The sequence below is a fragment of the Hippopotamus amphibius genome, chromosome 11, assembly GCF_030028045.1.
Source record: "Hippopotamus amphibius kiboko isolate mHipAmp2 chromosome 11, mHipAmp2.hap2, whole genome shotgun sequence".
Classification (NCBI taxonomy): Eukaryota; Metazoa; Chordata; class Mammalia; order Artiodactyla; family Hippopotamidae; genus Hippopotamus; species Hippopotamus amphibius.
In genome coordinates, this window is record NC_080196.1 from 64,097,868 (window position 1) to 64,118,243 (window position 20,376).

The 20,376-nt window shown below is 39.5% G+C and overlaps 1 protein-coding gene across 3 annotated transcripts in view; it reads right to left on the bottom strand.

Annotated features, from left to right (window-relative positions):
- The window catches only part of MAPRE2 (microtubule associated protein RP/EB family member 2), a 152,434-nt gene that overhangs the window by 109,960 nt on the left and 22,098 nt on the right, over positions 1–20,376 (bottom strand). For 2 of the 3 annotated variants that reach the window (XM_057699705.1, XM_057699703.1), the window contains exon 2: positions 15,906–15,967. Coding sequence is in view for 2 of the 3 variants with exons in the window: in XM_057699703.1 (XP_057555686.1) it covers positions 15,906–15,967 (62 nt within the window). In the remaining variant the exon portion in view is untranslated. Of the gene's footprint in view, positions 1–8,943; positions 9,038–15,905; positions 15,968–20,376 lie in introns of all 3 variants that reach the window. The other variant, XM_057699704.1, reaches the window with a different exon arrangement.

Genomic DNA, 20,376 nt, shown 5'->3' on the forward strand with positions numbered 1-20,376 from the left:
AACCTTTAGTAAATAGGATCAAGCCCAGGAAGATGCTAAAATTCCAGCTCATGGTAGCAGAGGAGGATTAGAAGCTCACTGAAAACGCAACAAATATTCTGAGTCCTGGGACTTTGAAAGCTTCTATTGTAATAAAATGTGAGCACTTTCTCTCTGCCACAAATCAGATCATCGAGAGAGATCTGATAGAGCCAGTATACACAGCCTGAAGCATCCATTCTTGGTTGTCTATACAAAAGTTTTGACCAAAAAATGATGTTATTAACTTATTCTTTAGTAGCCTATAGTGGTTCTTCAGTGTAATATAGTTAGCATTTATGATTAAATAAAAATATTTAGGCTATCATATTCTTATTATGATAAATATTTGACCATATTATAAACATCAGCTAATAAAATGCTGCATTTTCATTTTTCAACCCGCCTGGAGACATGCTACTGGGTAAGAAATAGCAAGGCAATAGTAAGTTTAAAAATAAGTATATTATCCTGGGTATCATTTTGTCAGTAGCATCAGTGTAGATTACCTTGTGAAGTGTGAAAATATGGTATATCTTTGCTTCATTCCTTTTCAAAAAACCTGTCGTGCTCAAATATCTACCCAACCACCAAATCCTATCAATTCTTCTCAAATTGCCTCAACTCTTTGTTTCCACCAAATGCGTATCACCTGAGAGGCAGAGAAATGGGATAGCTTCCGGGAGCCTTCCTGGCTAAGCTCTTTCCTTCCAATCCATTCTCTATATATGAATAGTTATTTGCAGTTTATAAAAGTAATATGCACATGTTAAGAATCTGAGGACTACAGAATGCATAATATTAAATGTCTAGTGAATGTTTTTTTAACTACGTTTAGTTCTTGTGAGGTTATCTCTAGAAATTCAGATGTTCTTTCTTGATTTATCAACACAGTATCTATTTTCTACGGTAAAAGAAATTCAACATACTTCTATTAATTTTCTTCTCTCAGTTACTGTTAATATTTAAAGTTGTTCCAGTGGTTATCTTTACAACTTCAAGCAATATTCTTGAAATTTCTTGACTCATTCCAATGCATATTACCTATTAACTCTTCATTTTGTATGTTTCTTCTCAACTTTCCACTTTTAATTTGCAAGGTTTGACCATTATGTCTCCTTTATCCTTTATACTTACATTTTAAGTATGTTCTATGTTCTATGACTGTAGTCAAGTCTTCCTTGTTTTGACTACAGATTACTTGTAAACTTGAAATCTAGTAAATGGCATTTATGATTATGTAATTTATTCTCCAAACTCAAGTGGTACTAACTTCCATAGAAAAATAAATGTCATTAAATCTTGCAGTCTTGCAATCAAAATAATAATATAGCAGAAACATCAAGGTCAAATGAATTATCTTTCTTCACAGGTCATTAATCGTTCCCAAATATGCCTCATTTTAAGACTGAACTTAAATTTTAACAGATGTGTCAAATACATAGATCTGTTGTCTATATCTCCATATTTCTATACCTATACAGTTTGTTTTTCCTAGAGATTTTAACTATTTTTTTTTTTTGGACAGAAGAAACATATACCATCATCTTATGATAAAAAAAATACTCAGATTCTAAGTCTAAATATATGAGGGTAAGTCAAAAATTATCTGCACTCTGGTTATATTAAAACTTCTATAAATTCTATAGCCAGAGTGCGGATAATTTTTGAATCCCCCTCGTGTATCACAGAATGATTTTTTTTTCTGCGAGACATTCATCATGGAAGCCACTACCTAATTTGGACCAATTGGTTTGATATTACTGCATCCTGATGTTTCTTATAATTGGACTCTTCCATTAGTTCCATAGTTTTTTAGATGTTAATCTATCCTTTATTTTATTCTTTTGTATTTTCCTAGACTACATCTTCAAGCTGTTTTTTGAGAGGCTAAGAGAAGTTTTCAAGCCTTTTCGTGTTAGAAAATGTCTATTGGTTCTCATACCTTATTCCTAGTTGGGATGAGTACAGAATTATAGTTTCAAAATCAATCCCCTCCGAACTTTGAACGGATGATTCCACTGTCCCCCAGCCTCCAGTATTACGTATCAAAATTTACACCATTCAGGTGATCACTCTTCTGTGCGTAATCCTCTCATTGTCCGACTTTTCATCCCAGAAGTTCTAAGTCTCTTTTATCCTGAAATTTCACCAACGTGGGTTTGGGATTTTTATATGTGTTCTACTCAACAGTTGGTGGCCTCTCAATCAGAATCCTTATGTCTTTATTTCTTTCTCTCCAATGTCTTTATTTTTCCTTTAATGACTCTTCTTAAACAATGTTGGAACTTCAAGATCATCTTTCCATATCACTAATACTTTTCTTACATTTTCCATCTTCTCATCTTTTGCTCTATACTCTGGAATACTCTTTAGCTACATTCAAGAAGTCTTCCTCTTGATTTTTAGTCCGCAAGAGCTCATGTTTTCTAACTGCTTCCTATCCATAGCTACTCTTCTTTTGAAAGGGGGGTAGTGAAGTTTAATGACTGCAATACTTTCCATACTGTCTAAGGAGAGTAATTAGATTTTTTGTTGTTTTCGTCTATTCTTAGAATTATTTTATCTGGATTATAACAATTTTGTGCATTATTTTATCTGTTCTTTTTTCATTTTTCTTTTGATTAAAAAAACTTAGCTAGCAATATATTCTATTCCTTTCCATCTTCTAGAAGTTTCTCAATTTCTGGTCCTCATTCATGTTTCCTGAATTGCCATGCTTTTGTTCTTTTTAAATTTTATTTCAGTTGAAGATCTGGAGATAAGGAAAACAATTGTATAGACTACCATCTTAAAATGAATTTTTCTATAGAGTATTTGCATCATGTTCAATATTTCCTACTATCTGAAATGTGAAGTTTAAATAACTTAGTCTGGTATTTAGGACTTGGTGCAGCTAGACCCCAGCTTGTCTTTCTTCTTAATCCTCCATTTATCACATTAAAGAATCAGTCATCCCCTTACCCCACTGAGAGGGGTTATGTTCTGTTCCCTGTATCTTCTGACTGATGCCTACAATGTCCTTTTTCCTCTTTTTACCTACCCCTATTTTTACAAAGGTAGGATCAGCTCAAAGTCTGCCTCTTCTGAAGTCTTTATGAGTATTCTAAGATGGCCAAAATTCTGTTTTACTTAAAAAAATTGAGTTCTGTACAAATGATTGTTCTCTGAGTCAGCAATGTCACTTTTTTCAACCAAAATTTTATCTGCCATTTTTACCCTGAAGTCCAAAATAATTTTACCTAAGTGGGATTAACTTTGAAAAGCAAATGTTTCATACTTTGACATCCTACCATACAATAAAAATATCAATGTTTTGATGAAATGCAGCTTAAAAAATAGAGTCCTGAGTTAGGTAATTTTTATTATATATTGTTTTCTTGAACAGGAGGTAAGAGTGGTTGGATAATCTTCTTTCAAAACACCTGTATAGAATTGTTACTCCTGGTTGGAGGCGACAGTGTCATTACACAATGTTCCAAGCACTCAATTCATATTTTTTGACAGACCAAGCAAAGTTTTTAAGTCAGGCACCGGAAAAAGATGCTAATGGTTCAGTCCAGCTTAAAAGCCAAAGTAATGTTGCGTGAGTAGCATTACCTCACACAAATCTGAAACATATCTCTCCCCAAGAGCAAAACTAAAGTTAGAGACACCAGAATCCCATGAGAGAAACTCTACCAGGCAGATATTATATAGCTTAGTCATTGCCTTGAGAAATAACAGAACGACACCTCAGCAGTTTGAAACGTCAGGGTCCAGTAAAGGCTTAACACCATATTCCAAAGCAGAAGTATGAAGTATTGGAAAATAATCCTCATGGACTAGAATTAGTCCTCTAGGGAGGCACTCTGAGACTTATTCTGACCTTGACTGTTCACGTTCCCTAATATAGTTTGATATCAACCTGATCATCTGTGATTCATTTGAAAGGCTTTCTTGAAGACTCAAACATGACTAACTTTAGAACAGAGACAAACACGTCAGTGCACGCATTTTAAGCAGAATGATATTTGAAGTAAGGGACGCTGAAAATCTGTCATCCGCAAGTCACTGGGCAACCTGATCCCAAGCCAGTTTTATAGACTATACAGAACTCAAGATGCATATATCAAGTACCTAGTGTCTGGGAGAGGGGGTGATAATTAAAATAGAATGCATCATCTGCTGCTCTTGAGAATATCATGTTTTGGAAGTTAAAAATTACATATGTGAAAAATTTGTTTCAAATCCGAGGTAACAGCCAGTTAGGAATTTCATAATATAATAACTATTCACAGGGGATGTGGAAACACAGAGATGGGAGTCTTCCTGTCAGGGGTATTGACCAGCCAGTTATGATCTATAAGTTTAAAACCTACCAACTAGGGACTTCCCTGGTGGCACAGTGGTTAAGAATCCGCCTGCCAAGGCAGGGGAAATTGGTTTGATTCCTGGTCCAGAAGATCCCATATGCCACAGAGCAATTAGGCCCAGGATACACAAGTACTGAGCCTGTGCTCTAGACCCCAAGAGCCACAACTACTGAGCCTACGTGCCGCAACTACTGAAGCCCGTGTGCCCAGAGCTCGTGCAACAAGAGAAGCCACCACAATGAGAAGCCTGCGCACAAGGAAGAGTAGCCCCTGCTTGCTGCAACTAGAGAAAAGCCCCACACAGCAACAAAGACCCAATGCAGCCAAAAATAAATAAGTAAATATTCTGCTGCTTGGGTCGTTCCAGACATGGGCATCTGGCTGTGAGTGCTGCTTGTGGAAATAACTTTGGATTCACACCTTCTTGGATTCTCATCCTGTCTCTACCACTTACTTGAACAAGCTAGTCATCTCTCTGAAACTCAATTTCCTAAAAAGCAGAAACAAGTCTCACAGCAGACATCTAAGGATGAACAAGATGTTAATGTGTGTGAAGTTGCTAGCAGAGTATTTGTACACAGTCGGCATTAAGTTTGTCCTCTCTCCCACATTTTTCTTTGTACGCACGACCCCAGTGTTCAAGTATCAGAGACAAAATTCAGGCAGAAATGAAGGTGACCCCGCCTTAGCAGTCAGTTGTTTTCGGATCTTGCTCCGTCCTCCATGCTGACCCTCACGTGGGCCAGCATCCCTAGGCTGCAACCAACGTGATGGCAGGATGAGGCCAGGCCAGACTTGTCTGGACATCAAAGATCAGAGTGGGTTTCCTGGGTTGGCTCTGTTTGTAAGCTGCATTTAAAATCTCTGTCCTGTCTAATCTGGCTTCTAGAACTAGCTGTTCAATCCAGTACCAATGGCCACATGTGGCTATTTACATGGAATTAAAATGAAACAACATGTTCCTCAGTCACACAGCCATACCTCACATCCTCAGTAGGCACACATGGCTAGTGGCTGCCGAATTAGCTGGCATAGACAACATTGTTATCACAGCAGAGCATTTAGAACACTGCTCTGAAGTCTGGGGGGTATCCATGGGAATAAGAAATGTCATAGGCTTAGTACCCATCATCTTTGTTCATTAATTCTCTTATTTTTTAATGACTTTCAGACTAGAAAAATAAATTTGGATAGTGAAGCAGAGTAGAAGAAACACATTTCTCGATTAGGGGGCCTCAGTATGTATAAGCATTCCAGGCACCAGCCTATGAGACATCAATAACATTCTTTCCACAAACCACAACCCACTTGTAAAGAGAATTGTGATAAGATGTGTCAACCTCAGGGTCATTTAAGTGACACTTTTGCTAGCAAAACTGAGTATTTCTTAACCAGATCCTGGTACTTCTGTGCATAAGGCTGAAGTCTTCTATAGGATATGTAATACAATTTACTAAAGGTTCGCCAAGCAGTTTGGCAGTTTTACTTCTTCACACAATACGAGAGTTGCCTCTGTTGCCACAAAGGCCCGTGACAGGCAATACAAGCTTGTGAATGGGAGCTATGACACCAAACTACTCAATAAACTGCTCAAAGTTTCATTCTGAATCAATTGTTAATTAAGGGAAGGGTGGCCCCCAAGAATCTATTCTGTCAACAGGGGGCCCTGGTGAGTTAGTTACAATCCCTGTGCAAATATCAAACTCATAAACCAAACAATCAACAGGTCTTAAGCCACTCATTTGGCTCCTGAAACATTTTGAAAAGAAAGACTGAACCATTTGCCCACTTGAAAGTAAACATATTAGGACTTCCCTGGTGGCGCAGTGGTTAAGAATCCGCCTGCCCGCGCAGGGGACACGGGTTTCATCCCTGGTCCAGGAAGATCCCACATACCGTGGAGCAACCAAGCCCGTGCGCCACAGCTACTGAGCCTGAGTGCCACAACTACTGAAGCCCGCAAGCCTAGAGCCCGTGCTCTGCGACAAGAGGAGCCACCGCAACAAGAAGCTATGCACTGCAGCGAAGAGTAGCGCCCGTTCGCCGCAACTAGAGAAAGCCCATATGCAGCCAATAAATGAACAAAATAATTTTTTAGAAAAGAAAGTAAATGTACTGTCCTTGAGATCCATTTCATGTTTCCCCAAAAAGGAACCCTTAGAAAGTCTTCATCTACTTAGGTACATATGCCTTGTTGGAACTGCTGATCCCTGCTGAGGGGGAAAATGGCACTTTGCCTAGAAGATCGGCACAACTGTAAAATCATGGCCTCCATACTTGAGCGGGCGTCAGAGCTTCCAGATCATCCTTCTGCTTCCCTAGTCAGCACTCTGTCATTATTCACAAACCAGCCATTTCAATACTTTCGCAGTCTCTTTAGATCTCTGACCCTTCCACCTTCCCTCCCTCAGCAGATGGCCTCCGCCTTGACTTCAGAGGGTAATTGAAGCCATTAGACAAGAATTTAAGTTTCCTGCCCCCAAACCTACCTGCAAGGTAGTCATCTTATTCTGTTTCTTGCTTATTGCAATGGAGAGGTGTATCCTGGCCAGTTGCCTTCTGCTCTGTAACCTTTTACCAGACCCCAACACACCACTTCTACTGGCTCCTTCCCAGCAATATTTGAACTGATCAAGTCTCCTCCACATTTTTTTTTTTAGGGAGTTGTTTCTTTTTTTGTTTTTTTTTTCCTTTAAATAAATTTATTTATTTATTTATTGGCTGCATTGGGTCTTTGTTGCTGCTGCGCAGGCTTTCTCTAGTTACAGAGAGCAGGGGTGTTGCCGTGTGCGGGCTTCTCAGTGCAGTGGCTTCTCTTGTTGCAGAGCTCGGGCTCTGGGCATGCGGGCTTCAGTAGTTGTGGCATGTGGGCTCAATAGTTGTGGTTCGTGGGCTCTAGAGCGCAGGCTCAGTAGCTGTGGTGCACGGGCTTATTTGCTCTGCAGCATGTGGGATCTTCCTGGCCCAGGGTTCAAATCCATGTCCCTTGCATTGGCAGGTGGATTCTTGACCACTGCGCCACCGGGGAAGCCCAAGTCTCTTCCACCTTGAATCAACTCTTCTTCCTCACAGGTCCCTCTTTCTTTCCACATCCTTATAGCCGAACATCTCAAGGCTCATCTAAAGCTGCCCTCTCCATGCCTCCATTTCCCCCTCACTCCTCAGCTTCCATGCTGGGTTCCACTTTGACCACAAGATTGAAATCATCACCACCAAGATCACAAATGACCTTTTTATTACTAAATCAATAGGCATTTTTACTCACTATCCTAACCTCTGCAGAGCATTTGGGTTTATCAATCCCTTGCTTTTAACTGAGTCTTGAAATGCTACTTTCCCTTGGCTTCCATGACAGCATACAAAACTGGTCTTTCTCCCATGTTTCTGGCTAATCATTATCAGTCTCTCTCTCTCACTGTAGTAAAACACATGTAACATAGAACTTACCATTTTAACTGCTTAAGTGTAGAGTTTAGTGAAGTATGAAGTACATTCACTGCTGTGCAACCATCATCAGCATCCCACTCCAGAACTCTTTTCATCTCACAAAACCGGAGCTCTACACCCATTAAAGAGTAACTCTCCTTATCTCCCTCTCCCAGCCCCTGGCAACCACCATGCCAGGCCACTTTCCGTCTCCATGACTCTGGCTACTCTAGGTACCTCTGTATAAATGGAATCATACAGTATTTGCATTTTTTGTGACTGACATTTCACCTAACATAATGTTCTCAAGGCTCATCCATGTTGTAGCATGTCACGGAATTACGTTCCTTTTTTAAGGCTGAATAATATTCCATTGTATGTATATATCATATTTTGTTTATCCATTCATCTGTTGATGGAAACCTTGGTTGCCTTTGGCTATTGTGAATAACGCTGCTAGAAACATAATCTACCTCTTAAATATTGGTGACCTTCAAGGTTCTGGTCTCTGTGGACAGTTTTACCTAGATTCACAGCTTACTGCTCACATGCTAGTGACTCCCAAAACTACACCTGTGGTCCATTTTTCTCTCTTTTGGGATTCAGATCCCATACCTCTATATATATCCTCTTGGATGTCATGGGTACCTTCAACTCAGCATATTTAATACTGAGCTTGTGATTCTTGCCATCACACTTGCAATGTTCCCTCAACCCTCTGTTTCCTATCTCAGTAAATACCACTAAAGCACCCACTTACTTCTATCAGGCACCGGGGCAACATCCTCTGCCAACCACAGCACTGCCATTGGCGGAGCTCCCAGGGAAGCCCAGTGAACTCCACGGTTGCCAGGTGACTACTTATTACTTCGACATCCCTGAAGAGGGTCCACAAGGATAATGTGTGCTTTGGCGGAAGGTCCCTCTCCATCAGTCACCTCTATACACACCCCGTACTCCCTATAGCCCTTACCTGACTTTTTCTTCTATGCACTGAAATAGGCTTACCACACAGCAAGCACTCGATACACATGCTGAATGAATGAATTAGACCATGACCTCCTGCTTATCCAATCCTGTCTACTTTGCTTTCTAACTGTACTGAAACCCACCCACTTCTCTCTAGCCCAGCTGCTGCCATCACCTGCTCCAGATGTTCATCATCCTTCACTTTGTGTCTCTACGTCTCCTCTCATCCCCTCCTGATCACGTTCCGTACAGCTGCCAGAGCAACCATCCTAAGATAAAAATGATAGAAGTTTTACTTCTCTACTTAAAACACCGCAACCATCACTTTCAGGATACAACCCACAGTTCTTCACTGGCCTCACAAGGCCCTTCCTGACCTGCTTGTCCATCCAGCTCTCCTCACTACTAGCTTGATGCTGCAGATCATTACTGAACTTCTTTCAATTTTGCCAATAGGCCATACGCTTCTCTTATTTTCTTTCCAGGTCTTTGAAGACGCTACTCTTTCTGCCCAAACAATCCCTTATTCTCTGCAGTCCCCCTCTCCCCAACAGCTGCTAGCTCCTCCTTTTCTTCACCTTAGATGAGATGTTACTGCCTCTTGGAAGCCTTGTCTGATCTCCCTGCGCCAGTCGTGGCTTTGGTGTCGCTGCTAGGAGGATCACAGGATGCCATGGGAGCCCCTACCATAGCCATTAGCCCCCTGTAGAAGAAGCTGCCTGTTTTATTAGTGTACCCTATGGTGGGCCATAGCTCCATCAGGGCTGAGACCCTGACTTTCTTGCCCAACACATACCCTCTGCACCTTGCACGGTGATGGGGCCACGGTAGAAGCTTAATATTTAGTATGTAATCCTCCAAAAATAACTTGGCCTGGGACATTTCAAACATCCAGAAACGTAGAAAAAATTGTCTAATAGCATAACGTACACCATACCCAGCAGCTACATTCTGTAGTTAACATTTAGCCATATTTTTTTCATCGAATCATCTTTCTCTATTTGACAAATCATTTTAAAGTAAATCAGAGAGAAAAAGGAATGAATTCTTAAGTCTCACCACCATGTTCACACACCATATAAAATAAGCTACTGAAGAAAAGGGTAAAGAACCATGAATTAAAACCTTTAAATCTCTACTTAACTGTAGTTCAGTGAAATTCAGAAATGAGAACATTAAGCTGTGCACCAGATACTTTTATAAATGTACTCTCACTCCATCATTTAATTCTCATGATTCTTACAAGGTCACCTCATTAATAAACAAAAGGAACTCTGTCAAGAACCTGCCGCTCCAGGAGGGAAGGAGAAAGAAAATAAACATTTGCACCCATGATGTATCCAACACTTACGTTACTGCCAATTATTCGCACAACAAACTCAGGATGTAAAAACTCAGTGAGATCAAGTTATTTGCCCAGAACCTAAGGGAGGTAAATGACAGATGTAGGAATTTGTTCCAAGTTTCCCTCTCTTTTTACCACTATTCATTACTATGAAAATGAAAATTAAAAATATTTTCAAATTAAAAATATTTAAATTAAAATTATTTTTTGCTATGGTCCAAGGTGAGTAAAACACATATTGCTTCCACAGGCACAAGGAATGCTTAGGCTAACATTTTTTAGTGCTTTTAACCCCTGTGGTGTAGATGAGGCAGAAGAAATTACAGTGAATATGCAACACGAGCACGTGAGCGTCAAAGCCAGGGTTCCAGTGCCATGGCTTTGTCACCACATGTCTGCCACTAGACTAGGCTAGTCACCCAACTCTCTTCACCCAAGAACGTTCATCTGTCAGGTGAGTGAGGTGGAATAGATTATTACTGAGGTTCCTTCTAGCTATTAGAAAACAAAACACACATGAAACCCTGTACTTCTTAGCGCTTTGCTTTGTTCAACAGCTGCTGAGGGCTGGGATGTAGGTCTCACTGGTCCCAGCCCTAGGCTCTGTGCATTCTCAGTGACTATACTCACTGGGGGTGATCAACTGTAAATGCAGGCCAGTTTTAATTGGAATGTTGGTCAGTAACAGCTAGAATCACCTTCAAACTTCCAGGAGCAAATCTCCCACAGATACTGACACAATAACTGATGATGAAGACAGTGCCAAAAGAGGAGCCAGGGAAAAGCTCCTCTTCAAAGAAAACCCTGGTTTCATCCCTACCTCCACGTATCCTCTGCTGGACGAGCCATCCCCCTGATCACACTTATAATTTTGTGTAAATGCTGTCTACTCCACTAGAGAGTGAAGTTTAGGAGTTCTGTTTCCCTTTTACCCCTACCTTGTAGCAGAGGACTTGGCATGTAGCTGGCAATCAGGACGTGCTTATGGAAAGAAGGGCAAATCTCACCACCTCCAAGCATCCCAATCCAATTTACTTTCAAAGTTTGGCTCAGATGCTACCTCTACCTCCCCCAACTTCTCCCAAACTCCCATCATACTTTAACTGTATTTCTCCTACAGTGTGTCTCATTTTGTATATTTTCTTACAGTTATTTATGTGTGTATCTTAGCTCCCCAGTAAGGTCAAACTCAGGCAAAAGCTATCTTCTGCTCACCATTAAAATCCGACAATGCACAGTTCATAATAGGCCCTCAATAAAGGTTTGTGGAAGGAGCACATCATTTATATATTCACACATATATGTTTACAGATGTATACACTCACCAAAGTAATTGTCACAGTTCTTTACATATTAGAAGACATTCAATAAATATTGAATAAATTAAGTGCTAGTTCTCATAAAGTTCTGATGAGGCTGCTAATACTCTCAAACTGCAACACTTGTAAAGTGCTCCAAATCTTTTAAGAAAAGGTGTGGTAAACTAGATTAAAAGTCATAAAAATGGTCCTATCCTTGGATAATAATCTTACTTCTGGGATTTTGCCTGAAGGAAATAAAACCAAACCAAACCAAACCAAAACAAAACAACCCACAAACTGAACTACACTAACCAAAACAATAACAAAATCTACAAAAAAATTTAGTATAGCATTTTTTTAGTGAAAAATTAGAAGATATTACAGCACATTGATACAACACAATACTATTCTAATGATAGTTCTGATCACTCATGAAAGATGCTTGTGACTGATGCCAAATAAAACACAAAATTCACATGTGCTAAGTTATCCGCTGTAGAAAAACAGGAATCCTTATGGGAATAGCAAATACGCAAAAAAAAAAAAAAAAAAAAAACCCACCCAAAGAAAAATAGTTGTTTTGGGATGGTGTTGTTATAGGTGATTCTCTTTTTTTCCCCCAAAGTTTCCTTTAGATTTATTATTTTTATAATAAAAATTTGGTAGCATCAACATTAATCTTTCCTTAATGTGGCTGTATTCCCATAGACAGTTTAAATAACTAAATCGTGAGGACCAAAGCATAAATTAAAATGTTTGCTAATAGCTATGGCTCTAGTATTTAACTCTAGGACTCAAGTGATACCTGAGTAGGGATTCTATTCTGTGTCATGAGGTACAAGGCACAGGCATGGTGCGCAGGTGTAGAAACAGATTTGGATGAGAAGCAAGAGTCAGGCCTAGAAAAGGAATCTCAGGAACCACATAACTGATGATGAAATCGCTCACTCAAGGAAACTATTAATAGTAGTTTCTGAGAGGGTTAAATGAGGAGGCTGCAACCCAGAAGGGATATGAAGAGAAGGGAGAAGAATGAAGGGCTGCTGTCTTCTTGGTTCTCCACCATCTCCTGTCCACTTACTGTCTATTATCTCAGACAAGGCGGTACACCCTGCCAGGCAAATGCCGCTGGCTGCCTGATTTTCGTAAATAAAGTTTTACTGGAACCCAGCCAAACCCATTCATTTACTTTATGTTTTCACACTGCAATGAATTGAATAGTTGTGACAGAGACTGTACAATCCACAAAGCAGAAAAATATTTACTATGTGGCTCTTTACAGAAAAAGAATTTGTCCTGCAGCCACAGATGTGTAAGCAGGTTTATACAGAGATGCCCAATTTAGGTACTAGGCCATCTTTTTCTATTACTTTTTCTTTAAACATGCCAGCTTGGCAGATAAATTATACAATCACCCCATTATCCAAACAGGATTTTGAGGGCGAAAGGGGGTGCTAAGTAGAGGATATTCCAGGACAACAGAAGGTAACTAGGACTGTCCTGGACACCAGATCTATTGGGCCCCTCCTAGGGCACGAGCGTGGGTTTCAAAGGGCGCTCAGGGCCTGTCCAGGGACTGCTTTTCTTTTTTTTTAAATGAAGTACAGTTGATTTACAATGTTGTGTTAATTTCTGCTGTACAGCAAAGTGATTCGGTTATACACACACACACATATATATACACATTCTTTTTAAAAAATATTCTTTTGCATTATGGTTTATCATAGGATGTTGTATATAGTTCCTCATGCTATACAGTAGGACCTTGTTTATCCATTCTATATGTAATAGCTTATATCTGCTAACCCCAACCTCCGACTCCACCCCTCCTCCACCCCCTCCCTCTTGGCAAGTCTGTTCTCTATATCCACGAGGCTGTTTCTGTTTCATAAATAGGTTCATTTGTGTCATAGCTGAGATTCCACACATAAGTGATATCATATGGTATTTATCTTTCTCTTTCTGACTTACTTCACTTAGTATGATAATCTCTAGTTGCATCTGTGTTGGTGCAAATGGCATTATTTCATTCTTTTTATGGCTGAGTAGTATTCCATAGTATATTATAGTAAGTACCACACCTTTATCCATTCAACTGTTGATAGACATTTAGGTTGCTTCCATGTCTTAGCTATTGTAAACAGTGCTGCTATGAAAATAGGGGTGTTGGTATCTTTTTGAATTATAATTTTGTCTGGATATATGCCCAGGAGTGGGACTGCTAGATCATATGGTACTTCTATTTTCAGTTTTCTGAGGAACCTTCATACTGTTTTCCACAGTGCAGCCACTTCCATTCCCACCAACAGTGTCAGAGGGTTCTGTCCAGGGACTGCTTTTCTTTTTTTTTAAATGAAGTATAGTTGATTTACAATGTTGTGTTAATTTCTGCTCTACAGCAAAGTGATTCAGTTATACACACACACACATATATATACACATTCTTTTTAAAAAATATTCTTTTGCATTATGGTTTATCATAGGATGTTGTATACAGTTCCTCATGCTATACAGTAGGACCTTGTTTATCCATTCTATATGTAATAGCTTACATCTGCTAACCCCAACCTCCGACTCCACCCCTCCTCCACCCCCTCCCTCTTGGCAAGTCTGTTCTCTATATCCACGAGGCTGTTTCTGTTTCATAAATAGGTTCATTTGTGTCATAGCTGAGATTCCACACATAAGTGATATCATATGGTATTTATCTTTCTCTTTCTGACTTACTTCACTTAGTATGATAATCTCTAGTTGCATCTGTGTTGGTGCAAATGACATTATTTCATTCTTTTTTTTTTTTTTTGGCACACGGGCTTAGTTGCTCCGCGGCATGTGGGATCTTCCTGGAGCTGGGATCGAACCCGTGACCTCTGCATTGGCAGGTGGATTCTTAACCACTGCGCCACCTAGGAAGCCCTATTTCATTCTTTTTATGGCTGAGTAGTATTCCATAGTATATTATAGTAAGTACCACACCTTTATCCATTCAACTGTTGATAGACATTTAGGTTGCTTCCATGTCTTAGCTATTGTAAACAGTGCTGCTATGAAAATAGGGGTGTTGGTATCTTTTTGAATTATAATTTTGTCTGGATATATGCCCAGGAGTGGGATTGCTAGATCATATGGTACTTCCATTTTTAGTTTTCTGAGGAACCTTCATACTGTTTTCCACAGTGCAGCCACTTCCATTCCCACCAACAGTGTCAGAGGGTTCTGTTCAGGGACTGCTTTCATGTGCACACAGAGAGCTCGCTCGGCTCCTCTTATTGGTTCTTGCTATTTCAATTGCCCTTGGATGCCTTTCTACTTCCTTCCCTCTGTTCCATCTCTGTCCTAGGGCCAGTTCTGGTTCTTGAAGCGTGCAGCTGTTTGGGTACCACTCAGGGTACAAACAGCATCTCTACTTTCATCAGAGCAAAAGGGGCAAAGTTTACTCATCCTATTTAAATAAACCTTAATTATTTCAAATCATTACAAATAAGAATTTCATACCTATAAATTTTACTTGGTTTAATATCTAGGCAACGCCTTAAAATTCTACTCTTAGTAAGAATTTTCAGTTTCTCATCTTGAATAATTTATTTAAAAATGACCATCAACCACAAGATTGATCACAAAGAGACCCCAAGACAAGGATGCTATATTACCCACTGACGAGCTTTTAATACTCAACACTGTTTGGTGAATTATTGAAGAATGAAGTTTCTAATGTTATCCTTCCCAGAATGATAAACAAAAGAAAACAACATATACCCCCCACACACCTATTTTTCCCCTAGTAAAAATTTCAATGCTGTGGGCAAAAAGTAAAACAAAAGATGTTTAGAGCACCTTTACTGAAATCTAGGACATGACACTTTGTGAGACTATTCTGTGTGAACAAAAATAGCTCATAGCGTTGAAACCTCTCTGGATGGCTTTCCGAATATTGCCATCTGGTGGAATTTCAGTTAATCGTTCCTTTGTTCTAGGGAGTTCCTGGAATATTAGAGCACCAGTGGGAAATAACAGAAGGTCAAATGATTGTGTCGCAAACACAAATCCCAAACTGAAAAAATGAGGCTTTTGGAGCTTTCATCTCCTTTAAGATGCCCATCTCTATTCTAAAGTCAACAGAGCAGTTGCCTGGATTTTTTAACAAATAATCCTTTCTTCATAATTAGAAATGTTGTGAGGTCATTTGACTATATCTTGATATTCTCTCACTTCACTTCTCACCAATAAGATCTCCAAAAATAAACTTTAACTGGCTTGAGCATTTTTAGAGGAATTGCTGATAACAGTTAATCACCGCTTAGTACACACGGAAAATGGAATGTAGTTTGAAAAATAATGTTTTAGCGAAGCATGTTTACTTGAGTACTTGCTTTAATGGTATAATGGAATTTTGAAAATGAATTTGTTACAGAGGAAGGCATTAATAACATGCACTCCAATTTAATCTGTCAACAGGCAGTCGTGCAACATAATTTATGCTGGGGATCTTACCTTGAGCATCCAGGCTCTCTCCCTGGCTGTCGAGATGAAATGTTCCTCTGAGAAACGGGATACTGGGATAGTAAAAGTGAAAAGAAAAAAAAGAAAAAAGTATTTATGTGATGAAAATATAGGAGCAAAGAGTTATAATTTAGTTCATTGGGTGTGGCCAGCAATAGAAGTGAAAACTCAAAAGCACAAAATATCCAAATTCAGTCGATTTTATCATGTGCGAGAAAGTCAGCCAAACAAGAGGGTTCTCAACTACATTATTATATCAGTTCTTGGGTTAATTAATCATAGTTTGAGAGTATTTATATAATGTCAGTCCTATGAAGAGAACTTTTTTACCTCCCCCCACCGCCCCGTCAAAGCCTGATGTGATGAGAATTATGTGTTTGCAGATAATCTGAGGAACCAGTGCCCCAGTGAGGTATGAAATGCCAACACCAACTAAAGTATTGACTTGCCCAGAGTGGGGTTAATTTGCAGATTTTACATCTAGTATCAACACAGGCTTATTCTTCTAGTTAAAAGATGTGTTTAATTTTAACAGGAAAACCATTATAAACAATGCCAGGATCAAACTTCAAAATATATACAGCATCAAGGAATTATTTACTTTCTTTATGTGAATTTGCTATTTATCTGCAAAACACGCTCTGACTAAATGATAAGACAGTAAATTGATGGACAGGTCCAATTCCAAAGGCTGAGAAATGCGTGTAAGCTCTGGGTTTTGAGGGTCCCAGGTTGGAGGTGGGGTGGATGGTAACGGGGTGGGGGCGCTGCTTGTGGTTCAAGTAGATGCTGCTAGAAAGAACCCGAGATGCAGATGTGCATGAGCCTTAGTGGTCTTCCCACCGTCTCCAAGAAACAGACTAGAAATGACCGCTCTCCACCTGCCACCTAAGCCCTCACCCTGTACATGGCTCTTCTGTGTTTTCTGTATGTGGCCATTTCAGAAATGCCTTTAGTGCTTGTTTAGTTTAAAATCAAATTGTATAAAAATAAAATATTTGTGGCAGATCCAACACAATGTGATTAATCCCAGACATAGTTCTGGAGATGTCACTGGGACAAAGATTTTAAGAAAGGGAAGAGGGAGGCATTTTACAATTTTTTCTTTAAATAAGAGAAAGAAGAGAGGATGAAAGGAAAAAAATGCAAATAACAAAATGGTAATGTCGACTTGAAAAAACGCACAATGTGAGAGTTGCGAGTTAAGTTTTATCTGGGACAAAATGAGGACTGCAGCCCGGGAGACAGCTCTATTCCAGATAGCTCTGAGAAACTGTTTCAAAGAGGTAGGTGGGAAGATCCATATATATGTGATTTTGGTGAAAGGGGAAAAGATGCAATCAAGCACCAATTGTTTACAGAAGGTTTCTGCTCGTCTTGTGCTGGCTAGTCATGGGGACCAGTCATCACCATGAAGGATTTTAGTGTTTTTCTAGCTATGAGGAGATACAAGAATTGGGCCCATAAGGTTGTCTCCTAAAAATATCTGACTGTCTAAAGACCTGTTCTGCCAGTTTTCCACAGAGCACAGAGTGCCTCATGTCAGCTCTCCATCCTCAACTCCTCTCAGGGGGGTGTTGGCATGAGCAGCTGTAGCAGCACATGATTTAATCTTTGTAGAGGTAGGTGGCAAATGCCAATGGTAGTTGACAGTAAGTGCTGAAAAAAGAAAGGCGATAGCTAAATTTTCAGTGTTACACCACTCAACAAGGGAGTTCAAATGTAATTCACAGAATTGGGCTTGTATAAAAATCCGAAAATTTCACGTGAATGGTTTCAAGAACCGACCTCAGGTGAGCTGACAATTTTTTTCCTTCAGCTAGAACAGATAGCATTTCTTCAAATATTTTACAGAATTAAATTTTAGGAGTATTTCACACTTTTTCTGTAATTTAATGAGTTGATAAAACTAAAAAAAATCAGGTTTAAAAAAATCTGTTCCCATCCATGTCAGTTTCTTTTCCTAGGTCTTCCCATCTTCGAGATATTGTAACTGAAACAGAATAAAATTTTCATTTGCCCTCTTTATTTAACTAGTACCAGTAGCTACATTACTAGGCGAAGTGCTGGCTACCAAGTTAGGAAGCAAGAGCATGAGGTTCTTAGTTTATCTATAAACCAGATAATTAGCCCTTAGAAAATTCAGGGTCAGCTGTATACAACTGGCCTTTTTCTATTCTGACAACAACAGCCCATTGCTAATTTTTCAACAGCTGCGATGGATCAGTTTGGAGAAGAATGAGACCATTTATTGAACACTCCTGCACAAGTCATTTGACATATTTTATCTGATTTAATCCTCAAAACCATCTTATTACAAATAAAAAACTGAGGCGCAAAGCAGTGGAGCAGTTTCCCAATACCATGCAACTAGAGTAACAAGTTCTAATTGAGTTGGATAGACTCTGCTGTTTTGTCCACAAGGCACCACTTTTAAAATCAGGCCTTTGCCACTGATGTGAAACACTGGGAGAGCTCTTGGGCCACTCCTGGGATATAGCAGGTGCTCAATAACGCATGGCGTTGTGAGGGTGGAGGTCTAGGGTCCCCAGCAGGTGAGGCAGTTTTTTCTGTGCTGTCTGCCATAAGTTGAGAAGTTATTGTCTATAAGTTTCACACTTTTTAAAAAGCCGTACTCAAAATTAATCACTATGTAAATGTGAAAGGCAGAACTAGGAAACTTTCAGAAAAAATTAGGAGAAAATCTTTGGGATCTAGGGTCGGGCAAAGAGTTTCACCTTCTTAAGTTTTTGACAAAAAAAACCCACAATCCACACAAGGAAAAAAAAATTTTTTTTAAGATTTATTATTTATTTTTTTATTTTGGCTGCGTTGGGTATTCGTTGCTGCACGTGGGCTTTCTCTAGTTGCAGCTAGCTGGGGATACTCTTCCTTGCGGTGTGCAGGCTTCTCATTGCGGTGGCTTCTCTTGCTGCGGAGCACAGGCTCTAGGCACGCAGGTTCAGTAGTTGTGGCACACAGGCTTCAGTAGTTGCGGAACGTGGGCTCTAGAGCACAAGCTCAGTAGTTGTGGCGCATGGGCTTAATTGCTCCTCGGCACGTGGGATCTTCCTGGATCAGGGCTTGAACCCGTGTCCCCTGCATTGGCAGGTGGATTCTTAACCACTGTGCCACCAGGGAAGTCCCCCAGGGAAAAATTGATAAATTGGACTTCATCAAAATTAAGAACTGTTGTCCATGTGAAGCAGATGTAAGTATAATACAAACTAGGAGAAAATACTTGCAGACCACATATCTGACAAAGGACAAGTATCTAGAATAAGTTAAGAACTCTCAAAACTTGGTTAAAAACCCAAGCAATTAGGAAACGTGCAAAAGACACTGAGGAGGATATACACTTAGCAGATGAGCCCATGAAATGATATTCAACATCATTAGCCATTAGGTAAGTGAAAAAAAAAAAATAAAACCATAATAAGCTATCACTAGACACTTATTAGAATGGCTAAAATAAGAAACAGTAACAATCTGAAATTCTGATGAGGATGAGAAGAAACTAGACCATTCATATATTGCTTGTGAGAATATAAAATGGTTCAGCTACCCTAGAAAACATTTGACTGTTGTAAAAAGCAAAACCAAACCAAACCAAAAATGAAACATGCAACTACCATACAACCCACCGGTGGTGCTCTTGGCATTTTTCCAGAATTAAAACTCTTTATCAGCAGATTTATGCAGAGTCGCCAACACTGAGACAACCCAGATGTCCTTTGACAGGTTAATGGTTAAACAAACTTACATCCATACCATGGAAGGCTACTCATCAATAAAAAAAGAAACAACCATTGATACCTGCTAAATCCTGGATGAATCTCCAGAGAATTACATTGAGTGGAAAAAAAAAAAAAAAAAGCCAATCCACAGGTTAGATACTGTATGACTCCATTGATCTAACATTCTGGAAATTAGAAAACTACAGAAATGGAGCATGGATTAGTGATTGCCAGGGGTTGAGGAGGGAGTGAAGGCTGGAGAAAGGAGGGTATGATTATAAAAGGACACCACTAGGTACCTTTGTGGTGACAGAAACGTTCTGTACCTTGAACATATATCAATATCAATAACCCGGTTGTGACCTTGTACATAGAGTTGCAAGATTTTACCATTGAGGGGGAAACTTAGCAGAAGATACAGAGATCTCTCTGCATTGTTTCTTACAACTGCATGTTAATGTATAATTGTCTCAAAATAAAAAGTTTAACTTAAAAAAAAAATGACATTTTGAACAGCAACTAGAATTAAGCAAGAAATTTTCCTTCTTCCTTTCTTGCTTCCCTGCCTCTCTCCCTCTCTTTCTCCCTCTCTTCCTCCTCCTCTCTTTCTCTCTTCCTCTCTTTCTCTCTTTCACCTTTTCAGAGTACAAAAGCCCCAAGGCAATGGGCCAGATGTGGTCAGGAATTTGCTCCATATTGCGCAGATCCAAGAAAAATAATCTCTT